Here is a 21251-nt window from a genome sequence, read left to right on the forward strand (position 1 = left end):
CTAACTGAATATGCTTTTCTGTAACAGGGCCCAGTCTGCCCCCTAACTGCACGGTGTGGTACTGCAGGTCAGAGTCCTCCTCAGAATGTGGGTGCTTTTGAAACGTTCCCTGCAGACTTTATAACAACTTATTACAACTGAAACAGAACTGCATAACTCTCACTGCTACAGGTACCTATATACATATATCATAGTTTAATGAGCACTACACAGACAGGTATGTCCACTGTATCTCGTACATCTCCCGGTACTTTTGTCCGGATTACGGGTCAGCACTCATTTTCCTGACGGGAAGTGTTTTATAGCATTTCTGCAATGCAGAGGTCAGAGGTCACGCAGCTGCAGGAGGACAGTGTGTAAGGCCGACAGACAGTACTGATGTGTCACGGTCATAACACATGCAGCTGTGTGGAGCCCAGGAGAATAGCTGTTTTCTTCACATGCAAAAGCATTGAGTTACAGCAACCCTAAACCTCACTTCTCCATTCAGAGCTGTAGCCGTTCACAAGACTGTAAAACGATACCATAATACTTTATTGTCAGATCCAGTCTACATTGTGTCTTGCATCACAGCTGCTGCATTTGAAGCATGACAAATATTTAAGACAAGAAACAAGGAAATCGAATTTTAACTTAACATTAGAATCACAGAGGTTAATATTTTCAGGACTCTTTAACCTACAACTGATCTGGGATTAAATTCCGCACTTCATTTAATGATTGTTCTTCAGTCTAACCTTCTAAAATTGTGGACAGGGTTGGGGTCCAAGAATTTTTGTAGGCAAGCCACGGTAACTTACTACCTTTCCATAATGGTAGTAAACAATGTTTATTAGGAAGAACATTTGATCTGTTTTGATTTTGTATGTATCTTATTGTCAACACAGAGCTATCCAAGCTTTTTTTATGCTAAAAACACAGATAGCTACGGTTTAGCGTTGTTATTGTGAGCAGCCTGCACAGGTGTGAGGTGGGGGGGGTTCAGTCTGGCAGATGGGACTGTCGGAGGAGGAGAGATATATTTTTTTTATTGTAGCTGTGTAGTCATGAAAGTCCAAGGTCAGAGGCTTCATCACGCTGATGGGACTGTCCTCCCTCCCTCCTCTCCCTCCTCTCCCTCCTCTCCCTCCTCTCCCTCCTCTCCCTCCTCTCCCTCCTCTCCTCCTCTCCCTCCTCTCCTCCTCTCCCTCCTCTTCCTGCTGCTCGTCCTCCCTCCTGTCCTTCAGCAACATGCTTCTTCCTGTTTCCTCCTTCAGTCCTTAACAGCAGGGATTCTGCTTTAAACAGAGCTGGGTATTGTTAGTGTTTTAAAGGCGTGCCAGTACGATATCCACATTTTTAGCTGATACCACAATATCGTTTTTTTTATACTTCACTTCAACTAACATGCTGCAGCGTGCAGCAACCCCTTTTAAAAAAACAAAGACATTGGAAATCATGATTTGAAAAAAAAAAATCATTGTGTTAATTAGTTAACTTAATGATAGTTTTTCTTGGTGACTTTTTTATCTTGCAGCCTGTAAAACATTGGGTAACAATGTTTAAAATACGTATAACCTATTTTTAGGAGCCCATAGAAACATCATTCCCTATCTTCTGTGACCAACAGTAAAAAGTGTATCGTAAAGTTCAGACATGCACAGACAGCAACCATTTCTGAACCTTGAACCATCAAATGTTTCACATTTTTACTGAACTTTAATTGCTAATAGTTGATTATTTTCCTTTGATTTCCTAATGCGCTTATTAGTAGCAGCTCTAGTCAGCTCCTCCTTTTGAAAAGCCTTTACATGTTGGATTCATGCAACCACAAACTTTACATTCACCAGCATCCTGCAAAGTGCTTTGTATAAAAGCATGTGCCAAGGGAATAAATGTAAATGTCTTATCATGTTCTGACACTAGATGTGTTTCCTTTTCATATGTTCTGGAATATAGCTGATCACAGAACATGTTTTATGATGGCAGCTGTCCTCCGCGCTGCAGCTGCTTCTGCTCTGTGGTCAGCTGCAGGACATATTTCCATACCCTGATACAGTTTACAGCTCTGCCTGCACTCATCTGTGCACGAGTCCAGCATATTTCTGTGTGTGTGTGTTTGCATACTTGTGTGTGTGTGTCAGGGTGACCTTGCATCCTATCTATGTAAAGGATGCTGACTGTGAGAATTGAGCAGTACTGGGGGAGAGAGACGTGACACGCTGCTGGATTAAAAACACAGGAGAGAAGCAGACAATATGCAAAATCATTTCTATTTATTGTGAGGTTAAATGTAAATACAAAGAATTCCATTGTGCTAATATGGTGAAGATAGAGACATCAGACACAAAAGGCTGTGTGTGTCTTTTTTGGTGTGTGTGTGTGTTTCCAGACTCAGCATTTTCTGCAGAGAGGGGACATGGGATATGACCCCTGACCTCTCGACCCTGAAAGCTGACATACCGTGTACCATGTCAGTGTGTAAACTAATATACTGATATATTGATGAAATGACCTTTACGTGTGAAAAACATCTAGTCTTTGAATGGGTCAACGCCTAGAAAAATATCTTAAATTCTGAAGAATTCAGTGCAGGTTATGAGATGTCTATTAGGTTCCTTAAAAGCAAGTCCAACCTAATACATACAATAACATGAAACCTGTCGACTAAATAAACTAAATTATTGTCAACGTTTTAATGACTAGTATGTTGATGAGACGTGAAAATGAAGAGCATAAAATATGAGTGTTGTGAATTGATAACAAAGTTTAATACATGAGAAATGTCCTAGTGCTTATAATACTTCCACCAGTTATTACGGAAAGGACGTCCACACATTCTTTGTCTGAAACAATATTGTAAAACTACATTTAAAATCTTTAAAGTAAATGTATGAATGAGCTATAAGCTGATTAATCCTGACGGATGTCACTGTGAGACCGGTGGTTTTTGGTGCTCTTTGTGACACTGGTCTGCAGTCAGTGGTTACAGTGTTAAACCCAACACACACACATGTTGGTCTCTTCTGCCCCACAGTGGCTGCTTCACACTCTTTACCACAGCACACATGCGGTTGCTCTGTTTCCTCTTTAGCCTCCTCTCACTTTTATTTATACTTCCCTCTTTCAGTCAATGTTTAATTTAGATTAAAAAACAGAATTCTCTTTTTTTAATTGCATGCTTTTTTATCGAATTTCTTATCTTTTTCCTATTTTTATTCATATACAGTGCTGGAATACATTTTTTTAAATGTGTTTTAGGAGTTAGGGTATTAGTTATTTTAGGACAGGGAGGACATTGGGTAATGTAGTTCTGCTGTCGGTTTATAAAAACATTTACAACGCTTTAGAATAGTCCCTTTGGGGTAGGTGATTTTGGAGAAACCAGCTCGAGTGCGCTAGAATTTGAAAATACACAACCGGAGAAAATCTGCCACTTCCTTACAGAGCCCCTCCTCCAACACACATGAACGCGCACATGACCAATGAGGACATGTATGGAGTCAGATTTGGGTCAATATTCTCGCGCGTAAAACAAGCTACTCACGAGCGGAAAATGTGCTTTTACACGCGCATAAAATGACCCTCGCGCGCAGATTAAACCCCCGCGAGCGGCTCTGCGCTCGCTCGCGAGAGACAGCCCTCTTGCTTGCTCGCGGGAGTGTCAGCCTCGCGGAGTCTGTCTACGCGCGCGTGAAAAGTTTCTGGCACTTTGGGGCGGAGCCACTGGACTTTGATTGACAGCTGCCAGGAAACCCGGGGTTTGATAAATGCCTGAACTACCAAGAGCCGAGCAGTGACGGCAGCAAAATCTAGATATATATAAACACTAGATGACTCACCCGCGCTGCTGGCCAATGGAGACCGACGTTGCCACTTGGCCGCCATCTTGCTACAGGCAGTTCTCTCATTCATAACATTATGGTTTACTATTTAAATAACCATAGCTTGCTCAATTTTCAACCAATTTTCAAACGGTTTGGTTTTTTATAAACATCAAAGATGTAGTTATGATACTGTATACTTATAGTCATGGACTTTCTTATGAAAATAACATTAAGCAGATAAAGCAATAGCTATATACACACACAAGGTATTTATATTAAATATTTGCCGGTGTATATATTTCCATTTATTTTTATTATATTGTTAATATTTAAAATAAATTATAAAATTAAAAATATATTTAATATATAAAAATCGGTCTCATGTTACCACTCTGTAAGCCAAGAGTTGTTAATTTAGCAATGCCTTAGCTTGAAGAATAGGGACACAACTAATGACAATAGCATATGGTGGTATATTATTTAGATATTCACACCTTTATCAGAAGAACCAAACCAACATAAAATGAGCTCACAGACAGGCCAGTTCTGTCTCATTTATCACAATTATACGAATATATAAATAATAGTAATATGGAAATTAATAAGTTACTTTTTTTAACAATTCAATGTTCACTTATCAATACTGTGAGCCTGATTTTTCTTACATTCTCCAACAGAAAACACAACTCAGCGTACTTTTAAGAAATTGATCTTAATAGGCTTTTCCCCTTATAAGGCAAACATATGTTTTGAGGCTCTGGACAAAAATGGCTATTTTGATTGTAAAGGTTGCCAATCCCTGGGTGTAGTTTCAATGTTTGCACATGTTTATTCAAGTGTATGAGTGACATAGAGCAAGTGAGATGGCCAGTGGTTCTCAAACCTTTTACACAGAGTACCACCTCAAATTATATTGGGCTCTCCTAGTAACACCATCATAGACCTTCCTGGGTACCACCGAGATAAAGGATTTAATATGACAAGCCATATGATGCTCTCATTTGTTAGTGACATTCCACATGCAAATAAAACAAGATAAGATGGTACTTTATTGATCCCAATTTGGGAAAAACATTTTTAGTTACAGCAGCCTAAGGGACAAAGCATTTTACAATGAATTAGAAATAAGCAAGAAAAATAAAGAAAAGAAAGAGGAAAATATACATGTTGAGTTTGGCAGGATATTATATATATAATATACATAAATACAAGGCATATGGAATATTAATGTTAAATATTAAATAGATTATATATGTGTAAAATGTACAACGTGGTTATATTCAAGAGAAACTATGGAGCAGAGAGTTATCTTCCAGCCAGAGGTGATTTGTTGAGTTATGGCACTGCGGAGCTGCAGCAGTCTGTTGGAGAAGGAGCTCCGTTGACTGTCCAGCTGCAGGTGGAGAGGATGGGTGGGGTTATCCATGATGGACAACAGCCTGTTCAGTGTCCTCCTCTCCACCACAGCTTCAAAGGTGTCCAGCTTGATGCCGATGACAGACCCAGCTTTCCTAATCAGTTTATTGATCCTGCTGGTGTCACCGGCTCTGATGCTGCCCCCTCAGCAGACCGGAGCAAAGAAGAGTGCACTGGCCACAACAGACCGGTAGAAGATCTCCAGCATCTTGCTGCACACGTGGAAGTATCTCAGCTTCCTCAGAAAATAGAGTCTGCTCATCCTGTGCACAGCATCAGTGTTGATCCTCCAGTTCAGTCCGTTGTCTAAGTGTACTCCCAGGTATTTGTAGTCCTCCACAACAGCCACATCCTCTCCCAGAATGCACAGGGGTAGAAGAGACGTCCTCACCCTCCTGAAATCAATGACCATCTCTCTGGTCTTGGCCACATTCAGAATACTCACAACATTAGGCTGAGATTCATCTTCCTCTCTTCTTGAAGTGGTTGTGCTTCTTGTTGCTTCCGGCTAAAATAAACATAATTAAAGACATTTTGAGTGTTTAAAATGTGCTGTAATACACAACACATTATTTATTCCTAAACTTGCAGAAAGAAAAACTAAAGTGTGACATTTAATCACATATTTATCAATCAATCTTATACACCTTGAATTCTTGTTGGCCAATGATACACATACCCTTTGAAGATGAGCTGGGAAATTGAATACTGTTGGCACAACACCATCTTTAAGCCGGACAGTCTGCCCCGTCCTGTCAAAGTCCACACTCCTGAAGTACTCACTGCAGAGCAGCGTCCTGCCAGAGGAAACAAAACCGTCCCTTCTTAGGGCGAGTTCCCACTGCCTCCTCCTCTCTCCGGTTTTGGGAAACCTTAAAAACATGAGAAAGGTAGCCAGATATATAAATTATTGTCAACATTGTCCGCCCTTCTTTCCTTTAACATTAAGGGTAAGGACAAAAATACACACCGAAATTATCATATTTTTGGGGTAATTGTATGTATGTATGTATGTATGTATGTATGTAATGTATGTATGTATACTTTAAGAATAAGACAACCACACTAAGAGTAATAAAAAAGGTGTCCAAAAGAAACATTACATAATTGTGTAAAGAAATGGTAGCAACATGAGGCTCAGGTTTGGGAAGGCTAAATAACTTCTTTTTTTATCTGACGCTGCCCGCCTCCGGCGTTTATAGAAAAGAGATCAACTCAGTGAAAGCACCGCCTGCTGACCGATCAGAGCTCAGTGTGCGGAGTTTAAATCTATCAAGTCATATTACAGGAAAAAGGAAATGCAGTTTAAACTGCCGTATGCAGAGAAGACGTCGACGTGTCGCACTTATCATTCATATCACACTGATATCACATCATCAATCAGATCATCGATCATATAATATCACAATATTTCCTTATCTGAGTCAGCTTCTCGAGCCGTATCTGGCCGTGCAACACTTACATTGTCACATATACTGTATGCAGACGTATTATTTTAAGCAACACATTAAGTTGACGAAACACTCAACTCAAATGTAATTAAAGTCAGATCCACTCGTGTCTTAGATGGGGCAGTATCATAAAACTGTTTTCAAACACTCGGTAGTTTATTTTTTAACCAGTTGTTCTATATTCTCCTTGCAGGTGCAACTATGTGGCTTGTATCCTGGATTATATGTTTAAGTCATGGATAGTTAAAGTTCATATTTGTCTAATATTAGTTTACTTTTCATTAATGAAGTATGACGCTGCGTTGTCAGTACACTTGTCCCTGTTTGTGATTGGTCAAATGTAGCGTGAACGCGTTCTCAGCTGGAGAGAGAAACCCTGGATTGATTCACCGAGTTGATAACCAGCTTCGTGGACCACTTAGCGAAATCTCATTTGTTAGGGTTAGTTAAGATAACTCAAACATATCCAGGGTCTGTTGAACTGGCTTCATACAGGGCACAGGTGGCTGCATAGCAGCGCTAATGTCAAAGACACACACATTATACATTATATTTTTATTTTACCAGGATGCAGTGACACAAATATTTGGGAAGGCTTAGCCTTCCCTAGCCTACAGTACCCGCCGCCCCTGGGTAGCAACATATTCTAAAGAGGCTGGGTCAACATCAATCTTGCAATACTATTATCTCACATAGCCCCACTGATCCTGTGTAGCAGGACTTGTAATGTACATACATCCACTAAGTAATTAACGATGATCCTAATTATAGTCATAATATTGTCATATCTTACACGTGAAAGGTGATTCCACGGGTTCTTGTTTGCAGACTGCGGCGATTAGAGCATCCGTAGGCTGCACACAAGTCAAGCATAGTCAGGTACTTCTGTAAACACAAAGCCAGCAATTTCCTGTATCATAATGTATCTAAAAATGTAAGATGTTTTTAACAAGCCCAACCACTTGGAAGAAATCATGTGTAACTTAAGTTATGTTGAAAAGAAAGAGCAGTTCTGCCTCTCCCACTGGTGTAAAGTTGCTGGGTGAACTTTGTAATACTAGGTCTCACTCACAGCCTCTTGTTATTAGCCAGCTAATAAATACAACCACATACACAAAGAAAAGCTGCAATTTCAACATGTCCAAGCATCCTGTATCATAGCCATGCTAATAACGTTTATAATAAACAAAACCGTTTGTAAATCAGTCAAGATTTCAGCGATTTAAGAGTATTTTTGTGCAGATCACTCACCTTACAACAGCTACCATAGCGCGTACCAGAGTAGCTGTTGACTGTAGCAAGATGGTGGCCGGTGAGCTACGCTGGAAAATCTCCCATGAGCCATCTAGTGTTTATATATATCTATGCGTACAGCAGACAGTAGCTAGCAGTTTTCGACGGACACAGCCCACTGAAAAATATATTGTTTTATATCAAATTAATGTATATTAAATTACATTACATTGCATTTAGCTGACGCTTGTATCCAAAGCGATTTACAATAAGTACATTCGACCAGGAAGACACAACCTTGAAGAAAACAGAATCATATATATATATATATATATATATATATATATATATATATTAGCTGTACACTTTACGAATATAATAGTTTTTTATGGACAACTTTACCATTCAATCTCGTCCAACTGATTTTGCTGCCGTCACTGCTCGGCTCTTGGCAGTTCAGGCATTTATCAAACCTGGCAACCCCGGGTTTCCTGGCAGCTGTCAATCAAAGTCCAGTGGCTCCGCCCCAAAGTGCCAGAAACTTTTCACGCGCGCTTAGACAGACTCCGCGAGGCTGACACTCCCGCGAGCAAGCAAGAGGGCTGTCTCTCTCGCGAGCGAGCGTAGAGCCTCTCGCGAGCGAGCGTAGAGCCTCTCGCGAGCGAGCGCAGAGCCGCTCGCGGGGGTTTAATCTGCGCGCGAGGGTCATTTTATGCGCGTGTAAAAGCTCATTTTCCGCTCGTGAGTAGCTTGTTTTACGCGCGAGAATATTGACCCAAATCTGACTCCATAACACGAGATAAATTTGTGCACAGATGGAAGGCTGGCAGGCAGGTACGCCATCTAGTTATTTTAGTCGGGCCGGCTCAGATGATTGGTTGTACTTTTTACAGTACTACGGCTTCCACAGATGACTTTTTTTAATGGATTTTTTGTGAAAGCACTTAAGATATTCATTGCTATCGGGATGTTAAGAGCATTCCATGAAATATAACAAAAAGTGTATCTCGAGCCGGTTTCTCAAACTTACCTACCCCACCTTTAAGTAAAGTTATCTTTAATACATTAATAATTGTATTTTATAATTAAGGCGAGACACGGCAGGCAAAAACATCGTTTTTCAAGTACTGGTCAATTTTGAGATTTTGTGCTATTTTGATTCCATAACATGTTTTCTTTCAGGCTTTTAGAAGGAAAACGTACAAAATACACATTTAAGTGTTTATTTTACTATAGTTTGTCTATTTGCGTCTGTAGATTTCTCCTAAATTCACCAAAAGTTAGCATTCTAACGTAACATAAAGTACCGCGACCGCTGTGTGCACCATGTCAACAGAGGTATCGCTGGAAAGCTGTGTCTCTCCTGCACAATCTCATCGGATCCAAATATGGTCATTTCCTTTGTATCAGCAACCAATCGTGAAAGCACAAAGGGGTCTTAAACCAAGAAACGAAATCTCATTGGCTGGTGTCAATTTCTGACAACGTGATTCGTTCAGATGCGTCACGTGGTGTGCTAAAACACTTCCTGGTTAGCTTTCAGCTAGAAATTGAAATCTCAAAATGCCAAAAGAACGGCGAAAAAAAGGTTCACAGAGAAGACGACAACAATTGTCACTTGCACGAAGCAAGGTTATAAAAAAAAAAATGACCCTGAACATGAAATACCTTCACGGAGTGCGTCGATGCGCAAGCTGTCATCCAAAGAACAGGAGGGTTTAGCTAGCGCCTCACTGCAATCTTTAAAGGTCATTTTCTCAAAATGAGTTTTTTCTCCTACTCTGAGTTCGAAATTTCAACTTCAGTAGCACGTACATACACCAAACCTTCCAGTTATATTCCTATCAATATTATGAAGGCTTTTACAGAAGGGTTTGTTCATATATAATTCATAGCCTGAATTATACAACATTGTATACCTAAAAACATGGCGAAAATGGATATTTTAGGGCTGTTGACAGTATTTTCTGATTTATGGAGTGATAAAAAGAGATATCCAATATCCCTTCTGTAAAAGCCTTAGATACTAATATGACTACAAAATGAAACAAGAATTTTGAATCTGGCTATATCCAAAGTTCAGATTTCGAATCCTGAAATGTGTTAAAATATGTGCATATTTAATGAGATAATGGATAATTTGCCTATTTAAACATGCTATTTCAGAAAACTTGTAATACAAAAGACAATTGCCTTATTGTAAGTAATTAACTGGAGAAATGTCTAGCTGATACCTTTAAGTTAAAAAAATTACCCTATTCACCTGGGGTGTCTCGCCCGTAGCCTAACTTAGGGACAGAAAGGTAATGTAGTTCTAATGCATGCTTCTTAAAACTGAGTGCCCGCTTTAAAATACTAACCTTTAATATCTGTATATTTATTTTTATTAATATTACTATATCATTTTTCAATTAGTCTATCTTGGAAAGATGGGGGCCCTGGGAAATGTAGTCCTGCTCTCTAAAAACACTATAATATGCTCTATTTCTAAATACCTTATTATGCTACATTTAGGGAAAACATTTCAAGCCCTCTCCCTAAGGCACATTTTGTACACAAAGGACTCTGGGTAATGTAGTTCTGTTGCAATGTGAGCCTCACTGGTGGAAAGCACCAATAAACAGCTGATCACATCAGCATCAAACCTCCATTACCTCATGTTAGCTGCTAATTGTAGCGATTAGGAAATGACCAATAGGAAAGATCCTCATTACTGCCCTCTACATGTTCCAGCCTTTATTGATACCATGTGTGAGCAAAATGCTGTTTGAGAACTTTCTTAATCATATGACTGCTCTCCAATAAATATCATGCGTTTCAAAATTCTAAAGGTTTTTTTTAAGTTTGAGGATTGTAGGATTGAATGTAGCAGCGTTATAAAAAATGAGCTGAAGGTTTCTCCCCTTACAGCAATATGATGTCTTCAGATTGATTGTGGTTGTGTGTTGTTGTGACCGCAGGTTGCTAGGGGTAAAATGTCAGTGGCTTTTCAGCGCTCAGTTGATAACCTGACCACACACTCTCGCACACACACACACACACACACTCTCACACACACACACACACACACCACACACACACACACACACACACACACACACACACACACACACACACACACACACACACACACACACACACACACACACACACACACACACACACACACACGTACAGACGAGAGGTGAGAGTAACCCGAGGACCCCCTGCCTGCCAGTCTGCAGCCTGAATCATGCTGAATCACGCTGTAAAGTGTCTGTCTGTCTGTCTCCCACACACACACACACACACACACACACGTACGCACGCACGCACGCCGTCAGGAGACATCATTCAAAGATAGCAGAGCATAAATATCACAGCCAGGATGCATTGCTCACTCATAGCAACAGGGGAACACACACACACACACACACACACACACACACACACACACACACACACACACACCTGCACAATCTATTGCCAATGTATACAAAGACACATCAATGCAACATGGACACATTCAAATAGATAAAAACTAGCTTTACTGACCTAATTTTGTAATATAAAAAATGACTTTTACAGGCTACACATACACAGGAAGTGGAAGTGGCATGTGGGTATCGACAATGTGGTTTTCTTTGGAAAGTGAGACACACACACACACACACACACACACACACACACACACACACACACACACACACACACACAGTACACAGTTTTGTTTGGTTCATCCTGTTTCATTCATATACCGTTTCTCTAACGGTGCACTCAGTCCAGCGGCTTGTTTCAGGGGAAAGGAATTCACTGGTGGAGTGTCAGAGGGCGAGCAAGGTTTAGTTAGAGAGAGAGAGAGAGGCGGGGGAGAGAGGGAGGGCATCTGAATGGGGAGAAACACTCAGAGAACTTATTAGCTGCGGTGCTGGAAGTAGAGAGATGCTGTAGAAAGGAAGGGATAGTTTTTGTCTTGTGTGAAAACAGAAGAAGTGAAAAGAGAAGGAGGATGTTCCTGTTGGCGGACATTTAGAAACTTTTTGTGAACATTCTACTTTATGGACACCCAGGACACATTTTGAGGCAGCAGTAGCTTTTGTTTTGGATATTTGTCGCTTTTTTGCCAGCTTTTAAAGCTACTTGCCATTTTTTATGAGTTTGGGAGAGTTCTCGAGACAAGATGAACTTCCTCACAGACCCCTCGGTCATCACGCCCATCCTGGTGGTGACTTTCCACTTCTTGACAGTGGCTGGAATTTGGTTTTACTGTCGCCGTCGGCAGCGAACACCCAATTTGGATCAAGGTAAACTGCAAACTTCTTATAAAGGGGAAGGACACACTAATGATGTATTATCACCACTCCAAGATGTATCTGCTCTTTGTAGGGAGACAGGAGATTTGACACTCCATGTGCTTCCTGTTTAGGCCCCACCCCTTTTTGCTGTGTCTATTTTGCACTGGACAGCTTCACTCATCTGCCTCGCATGTGCATTGGCTTTTAGATGAGCTAGTAGAGTCCTTGTCATGGTGCTAAAGTGTTAGCGTGCATTAGCATGTCACCTCCATGTTTTCTATTTTAGCTTAAGTGGAATGCAAAGCGGCTCGTGCTGTAAAGGTGACTCCCCCCCCCCCCCCCCCTGTACAGTGAGACATTGCTTTATGCTTTGTGCTGCCTGCAGGAATCCATTGCTGCATCTGCATGAGTCAGAGGAGCAGAATCTTCCATATTTGGCTCTTTTTTAGGGAGAGGGAATTATATGTCATCAGCTATTGAATCATATAGTTACATCTACAGTATGTAATTCATGCTTACGTGCCTGGCTGTGTCTTGTTGTTGTAACTACACCAAACAACGAGCTGCTGTGAAGCCAGTATGCTGCAGAGTTTCGTCATGTGTCTAATTATTCCGAGCTAATGCTAAACACTGATGTAACAGCGCCTTTTTTGCAGCATTAAACACATTCCAGTCACTTTAGCCTCAGTCCTCATCGCTGGATTAAAGCCTGATACAACTATATATTTATGATGTAACAGCCTGTTCAACTATTTTGATGTTATGTTTATACAGACTTGTTACTGTTGGTTACATCCAGTGTCTCCTAACAGTGGAACAGTTGATCTGAACTCTGGGCTACTCAGCTTTGGTTTAGGACATGTGGCTACATTTATCTGAGAGAAACGATTGGCTCTGATTCACCAGGGGAGAGATATCTGGCAGGACATTAAAGTGCAGATCAATGAGCTCCATCAATACTCCGAGAGGAGCAGATTGAATGTGAGTGCGACAAGAGAGCAATGAAGGTGAGAACATGTTAAGAAGGGGAAGAGCCCCAAAAGCAAAGGCAGCCATGAAGTATAGAAGGAAATAAAGTGACACAGATATAGAGGGAGAATCATGAGTAATACAATTTATCCAACATTCTAATGACCATTTCATAATTCTCTCTAAATAATTTCTATACACATTATCTGTAGGCCTCTTCTTTTCTTGTATTTCTTTAATTAGTCTTTGTCCTGTATCAAATGTCTTTGGTAGATTTGTTTTATATTTAGTTAAGTTTGTCTGTTCTCGGCATGTTCATCTCATCCTAGTCAAAGAAAACTGTAATATTTTGTCAATGAAACCATTGAGATTTTAGTCTTTATTCTTCAGTTTTTACTTATTCTTCCCGAGCTGTTTCGTTGTCACTGTTCATTTGAGCTCAAGTAAGTTATTATGAGTTCCACTGACTTTGCTCGTAGTGTGTTGCAGCTGTTTTGCTGAAACGGTATCGACCACATTACACAAAACTGCTGTATTCAAAACAAAAAACAGTGTATAACATTTAGAGAATTTCTTTAAAACTATATTTTAATCTCGTCTATCGTCACTAACAATGTTGCATGTTAAAAACGTGTTGAATGACTTTGGTGCTGTCTGGTCGTGGTCTCTTCTTATGGACAAATGATCTTGAGTTGATATATTAGAGTGCTGGACAGCTGCGAATAGTTTCATGTGGGTGTTTGCTCTGAAATATTTTCACTATAGTTATTTAAGTTGTATTAACTCTTCAAGTGGTTAATTCGTAACCGTCATGTTTGTCTCTCATAATGAGTAATATGGTTTTAGGGACGTTCATCCTAGCGTGATTCTGTGGTCTCAATCTTACTTTTCTCATCACAGGAAACAGCCCTTCACGGTGCCAGGCATGGAACATGTGTGGTGTGTGAGTTATCACGACATGTTAATCATGGTGGTTTACACTTTCTTTGAAATTGCAGCAGAGAGTTCTTCTGATAAATAAGACGTTTGTGGTTTTTATTTCCATTAGATTAGTGAGCACAACAAAGGAAACAGATGACGTATTTATTGAGATGTGTGTCAGTGATAAAACCCAGCTGACCTCAAATCACCTTCAATTATTAACATGGACTTTGGATATGCTCAGTCATCAGCTACATATGACAGCAGTTTACATTCGTTATTCGTTTATTGTTTTATTAGGTGTGTTTAACATTCTGAACAAAATACTTCCATACACTCTCGTCTTTACTTGCATTCTGACATATATTTTTTTATATGAATGTGATCATGTTTTTCTTCTTACCTGTGTACCATAAGTGTATTATTACAACTCTGTTATCATCTGCAATTTCAACTTTTGCTCTTCCCCTACACACCTGCCAAACAGTGTGCAAAAGGTCTGCTCTCAAGAGTAGGAACCTTTTAAGTTTCTCAAATAAGAAGATCTTTTTTTCTCTGTGGCCACTGGAGGGCAGATTGAACCTGTTGGCTATCTGATGACAGGCTGCTGGCCAACTGGACAGCTGATTAGTGTGTGAATAAGACTTACTTTGCTACAAAGCAGAAAAAAAGAACTTTTATTTTTTTAACCCAGGTCATAAATGAACTTGTCCTGCTTTACAAACATTTACCATTCAGTGTTCGTAGCTCGAAAAGAGTGAGAAATTGGAAGAGAGGCGGAACAGAACAAATAAAAAAAGAGAAAGAGGGATGGAGGCTGCCAGCCTTTGAGAGAGGAGGAGGAGGATATAAACCTGGGAGCCAGCCTGTGCGATGGAAACTGAAAGAGAAAGTAAAAAAAGAGAGGATGACATACAGTAATGGACCATCAGAGGAAAACATCCACTCTATGATTGAATCACAAGAGGAGGATGCCAGGATACCGGAAGACAGCAGCGAGAGAGAGAGAGAGAGAGAGAGAGAGAGAGGGAGGGAGATTAGAGGTGATAAAGGGAGAGAAGGAGGGAGGGATAAGCATGCTGCGTGGTATTACAGGCTTTAGCTCCGTCTGGTATTTTTAGTGCGGATGGTCTGATGGAGATGGGAAAAACGGAACTTCACTGCGGAGTAGCGGAGGAAAGAATCTAACAGCAAGAGGGAGCGAAGAAGGAGGGATGAAGGAGATGAAGCAGTGACGTCGCTGCTGGAGGAGGAGGAGCTTGTTGTGGCTGTCAGAGTGTGTGTCCCTGTCTGGCTGGATCAGCTGTGTGTGGATCTGCAACCGCAGAGTGCACTGATGCTGACGTATCATCCCGATCACTTCCTGGGTCCGCGCCAGGTCACATGACTTTCTGAGCAGGCCAAAGCCCAGCTGATGTCCTGTGCAGACTCACTGCTGATTCCTCACTTTCTATTTTTTTTTTTGGAAAACATGACAGAGCAGAAATGATTGAAAACTGCGTCTGCGCTTTCTGGGACAGCAGGGCTATTTTGAGACACTGCGATACACAAGTAGGAAGGGAGTAGAGCGGTGTGACTCAAATCTGAGTTTGAAGGTAGGCCTGGACGGGGTATTGTCTCGTCGTGATTGGATGATGAGCTCAGTACCAGGCGGCGGAGCTAAAGCCTGCGAGAGGCCGCTCTCTCACCGCTGAGAGCTCACTGTGGCTGCCTGAACACACAGGTCTGGACCCAGGCCAGATATAATGACATGGGCTTTTCTTCAGTATGTACGCCCTCATCTATTCTCATTACTGTCCTGCTCACACAAGACTCTGACGAGATGATTGACTTGGGCTGTTTTTATTCTTTCAATATCAAATTATACAGCGTCACAAATGTGCCTGGCCTCTCTTGATGAGACTAAAGTCCATTTATGCCCAAGCCTGTTTTCTGGTTCTTCAGAAAGTGACAGAGTTCGCTGAAAAGAAGCAGGCGGTTGAGTCTTTTATTTAAAACAAAACAAAAGCCTTGAACTTAAGGAAAGGAAACATGGGAAAAGGAGAAGGAGTGAAGGCAAGGAAATGGAGATATCAGGGAGCTGCTGCCTTCTGGCGTCTGTCAGCTTGAAACAGACAAGTGTATGTTTGTAAAGGATTGGCAGAGCAAGTCATATTTTGGATGCTGTTTTGTTTTTCTGGAACACAGAAAGAACTCAAGTGGATTACATCATCGCTAATGGATTTATCTAGGACTTAAAACACGATTTCTATTCAGAAGAAGGTCTACTGTTCTGCTATTTGACAAAAAGAGCGTCTGTTACCTGCAAATGTCAATTTAATTACCCACAATTCTCCTTTTCAAATAGAAAATATAAAGTAAAAAAAAGAAAATATTCTCTATGGATGCAGTTGCCTACCTGCGCATTCGAGCAGATGGAAAACAGAAAGGAAATAAGAGGAGTAAGCAGCCCTGCATCTCTGCAGAGCCACCGTCAGCTGCAGTGTGACTGTAAACAACGAGCGAGCAAGCAAGAGAATAAGTGAGAGAGAGAGTGAGAGAGAGAGAGTGCCACTGCCTGGTGAGGAAGTAGAAGTGGGGCCGTCCTTTTCTGTTCTGAAGAGGAGGAGCGGCGGCTGACATTGACACACACGTGTGAGAGCAACTGCTGCCGGGGGAGGAGTGGGGTGAGGGAAAAGGCCGGCAAGGAGACATGGCAGTGAACACAACGATCAGGGACAGAGGGAACCACTACGGCAGGAATACACCAAGACACACACAGGAGTAGACACTCCTCTAACCTGCTGTACTTGCCGGTGCTCACACACACACTCGGCAGCTTCTGGAAACTAGAGGGAAGCGTGTTACTATTATTACCTCACCCCTGTCTTGGATTATTTTCTATGGAGCTCTGATTGAAGGGCATTTCCTCAGCGGATTATGATGGGGTCCGACTACAGGAATGAATGCCAGCTCAACGCCCACCTGTGCACGCTCATGTGCTGCCTAGGTCAGTGTGTGTGTGTCACAGCAGGACACTGTTTACATGCTGTCAGCACGTGGATCAGTGTGTTTGAACACTTCCTGTTTGTGCACACACCGGTGACAACATATTCAATGTGGTCTCTATTAATCATTGTGTGTGTGTGTGTGTGTGTGTGTGTGTGTGTGTGTGTGTGTGTGTGTGTGTGTGTGTGTGTGTGTGTGTGTGTGTGTGTGTGTGTGTGTGTGTGTGTGTGTGTGTGTGTGTGTGTGTGTGTGTGTGTGTGTGTGTGTGTGTGTGTGTGTGTGTGTGTGTGTGTGTGTGTGTGTGTGGTGTGTGTGTGTGTGTGTGTGTGGACAGCGTGGAAGGGGGCGTGTTCTTCTTAACAATGCCCGCCACTGTCGCTGAATGGGTGCCTCTCCGTGGCTGTCACTCACACATCTCTACTGTTCTCACAACTCTGTTTCTGTTTCAATAACAATGATATAATCAAGACTAGGTATTACCATACCTACTGTACATGAACCGGACGAGGCTTCACAGGTGCAGTGATAAGCGTGTGTGTGATCTAATAACTTGTAAAAAGCAGCTGAATGTTTCCACCAGGCTAACCAGACAGGTTTGGGTAGGCGTGTTGCAGTGGTGAAACTATTTTTGCAATGGTGTGTTGAAATATTTGTTCTCAGCCTGGAGGGATTGCCCTTTATGTAAACTCTCTGTTGTGTGTGTGTGTGTGTGTGTGTGTGTGTGTGTGTGTGTGTGTGTGTGTGTGTGTGTGTGTGTGTGTGTGTGTGTGTGTGTGTGTGTGTGTGGTGTGTTGTGTGTGTGTGTGTGTGTGTGTGTGTGTGTGTGTGTGTGTGTGTGTGTGTCCATATTTGACCCACAAATGACATATCAACTCTACATTTTGTGAAACCTTTCTACATGTGGAGTCTGTTGAAGGTGTCAGGGCTGATTGTAAAGGTGCGGGTGATTTTTGAAGTAGGATGTGAAACCGTCTCTCCTCATGGCTGCTCTCTCGTATGGCTTCTCCATGGCAACTGATAAACAGCTGGCTGGAGGGGACGTACCTGTTCTCTGATTGGTTGTTTGAAAAAATGGAGGGAAAATACTCCTCTGTGATTGAGCTGTTGAGTGAGCGAGTGCTGGTGTTGGTATGAGGGATAAACTTATTTTAAAGTTTTATTTTACCTACATTTAAGCTACTGGAGGGAATATTTTTACATAATATTTACAATTAATTTGAATAAACTTCAATTGCGATACAGATAATGACCTAGATAAAAAACAATATCCTTTGCAACATATTTAAGTACATGTTTTTTTCACAAGAACATACAAATGCAAATAATTGTTTTGTTACATTCTTTTATTCTGTTTAGATTTTACCGCTATATGTCTTTTATATATGTTTGATTTCTAATATATATTATATATATATTATATTGCTATTTAGGACTGTAGCTTACTTATTTTTAATGATCTATTCCTCATAGTTTTATTTCCTCTAATGTTCGATTAACTGTCAGGATTATAAAATGTCACAAGCTCCTAAGGCCCGGTGATGTCTTCAAAAGTCTCTTTTTTCTGGCAAAAGAAAAAATAATCAAACAAAGCAGCAAAAACACAAACGAGAGGCTGCAATCAGAATATGTTCCATGTTTGATTTGATTTTTTGAAATGATTGTCGATAATTTTTCTGTCCATCAAGGAAACTACCGGTAACCAACTTGCTCCATAACCAACAAATATTATTGAACATGTTTTTATCATACATTGCACACATTACGTCTTGCATCCCTGTTGGTGACTAAAACCGTTTTCGGTAACCACATCACTCGAAAGGACGTGAACTATCCCTCCAGCAGGAAGTAGATATATGAGAGAATGGCGGGAAAGAAAAAGGAGAGCGGTCTGTGTTTTCTCCCAGACAGACTGATAGGAGCAGACAGAAAGGCAGAGAGGCTCAATCAGTGTGGAGGAAAAGGGGGTGGTGGTGAGGGTGAGGGGGGAGATAACACAGTTGTGGCCCAGCATCAAGCTCTATTCCTGGCCTGGCTGCCTCACCACTCTGGCCTCCGGAGGCTGGAAGTCTGCCTGGATCCCACTTCAGTTAGAGACTTAGAGGAAGGTTAATCACTGAACGGAAGAAATACAGAGCTCTATATAAAGTAGTTAACATGCAGGCAGCCTTTTTCCAGTCATGAAGTGGGAAAGAAAACAAACAAACACATGTTGTAGCTTTATCTGTGAAACCTCAGTTTACCCACAATGACGTCACAAGTAAAACATAGCTGTTAAAGACTTTACAAGAGGCGACGTTTGCAGATATAGAGGATCTTATCAAAAGGACCTTGAGCCCATGAACTCAAAGAAACTCCACAGTCTTTACATAGGGAAACCAATGATGTAGCTCTGTGAAGAAGAGTGTGTTTGAATGTGTTCTTATGTTAGGCCTGTACCAATAATCTATTATAAATGATTATTAAAGGTTTATCTTCCCACAGTTAAATTAACACAATGTCTGGGGTATTGGCGTTTAAAATACCTCTTTGCTCATAGAAAACTCCGGAAAAATGGCAGAGTAGCAAAACCAGATATTGAAAGCTGAGCTCTGTTGATTTTGTGTTTCGGCATTGTTATTTATAATCTTCTTCTAGGAGCTCTTATTTTGAGTCAAAGATGTGCACATTAGCAGGAACATTGAGGATAAAACAGTGCTTTGTGTGTGTGTGTGGGTGTCTGAGCTTATGTGTTGGTTTGAAAATGAAGAACATCTTTCCTGCAGAGACCCTCTCATGTTGTTATACACAGATCAATGTAATCCATGCCTGGTATTTGTCTAAATGGATCAGCATCATCACTTACTGTCTCCTTAGTGTGTGTGTGTGTGTGTGTGTGTGTGTGTGTGTGTGTGTGTGTGTGTGTGTGTGTGTGTGTGTGTGTGTGTGTGTGTGTGTGTGTGTGTGTGTGTGTGTGTGTGTGTGTGTGTGTGTGTGTGTGTGTGTGTGTGTGTGTGGTGTGTGTGTGTGTGTGTGTGTGTGTGTGTGTGTGTGTGTGTGTGTGTGTGTGTGTGTGTGTGTGTGTGTGTGTGTGTGTGTGTGTGTGTGTGTGTGTGTGTGTTCACTGGCTGCAGCTAACACGCTGGATTTAGATTATGTTATTAACCTTCCTCCTCTCTTTATTTTCTTTCTTCAGATGAGCGGGACAGGGTGCAGAAGAAAACCTTCACCAAATGGGTCAACAAGCATCTCATCAAGGTGTGTATCACTGACACTAAATGCTTTGCAATGTGCTGGGTTTGGCCTTGTGGGGTTATTTTATATTAAATGCTGAAGGTTTGTTCAATAGAAATAAGATGTTACTTTTCCAGTTGGTCTACCTGCTCTTCACGTAGCTCTGCATGTCGTCGTTTAGGTGCATTTTTTGTCTGGAGATAGGCACTGCTCAATCCACTCCTCCATAGTAAGGCCACCCCGGAGGTCGAAGTTAAGTAAGGGATAATGTGCAGCGAGGCGGTCATTATGGGTAAAAGAACACCCGACAGGCAGATCAAAAATAGTCCGTTGTTACTGTTTGAACTAACGTAGCAACGGCAGGAAGTGCTTCAATAGTGTTTTTGAGGAGCTTTTTGATTACAGATTTGAAAACATCGTTGCTTGCTTTAAGCACAATTCATGATGTCAAACCTTGGGAAGTATCTAGATATCCCTGCCCTAATGCCAAAGTAACTGCACACTGAATATGTTTTGCCGTCTGATGTCTATGTCTGGACCGCTGCGTAAAAAGGAGGGTTTCTGCCCTGTTACTTCTCCTCTGTTTTCTTGTCCCAGTTTGAAAAGCAAACTGCATGCATCCACATTATCCCTTACATGTTTCCATCTTAAGCTTAGTTAGTTAGTTAGTTAGTTAGTTAGTTAGTTAGTTAGTTAGTTTCGTAACGGACGTAATTTAACAGTTGTAACGACTGTAGCTTTTCTCAGACGCGGAGGGATACTGACTTGTTGTGGAAAGTAACTACAATTCTACCCGTGATATACGCTCATTATATCACGGCTAAGAACCAATCAGATTGCTTGATTTGACTCGTCTGTTTTACAAAGTAAATTATAACATAAACTGATACAAAAGAGAATAAAAAGAAACAAATCTCCATATCTGAGAGGCTGAAAATGGCATTTCCTGGCAATTTTGCAATAAAAATGACTACTTTATCACT

General features: G+C 41.1%; 1 protein-coding gene across 1 annotated transcript in view; it reads left to right on the top strand.

Annotated features, from left to right (window-relative positions):
• The window catches only part of macf1a (microtubule actin crosslinking factor 1a), a 283339-nt gene that overhangs the window by 108284 nt on the left and 153804 nt on the right, over nucleotides 1–21251 (top strand). Inside the window, 1 exon segment of the mRNA XM_034201651.1 lies at nucleotides 20231–20292. Coding sequence (XP_034057542.1) covers nucleotides 20231–20292 — 62 coding nt within the window.

Source organism: Gymnodraco acuticeps, unplaced genomic scaffold, assembly GCF_902827175.1.
Source record: "Gymnodraco acuticeps unplaced genomic scaffold, fGymAcu1.1, whole genome shotgun sequence".
In the NCBI taxonomy this organism is placed as follows: domain Eukaryota; kingdom Metazoa; phylum Chordata; class Actinopteri; order Perciformes; family Bathydraconidae; genus Gymnodraco; species Gymnodraco acuticeps.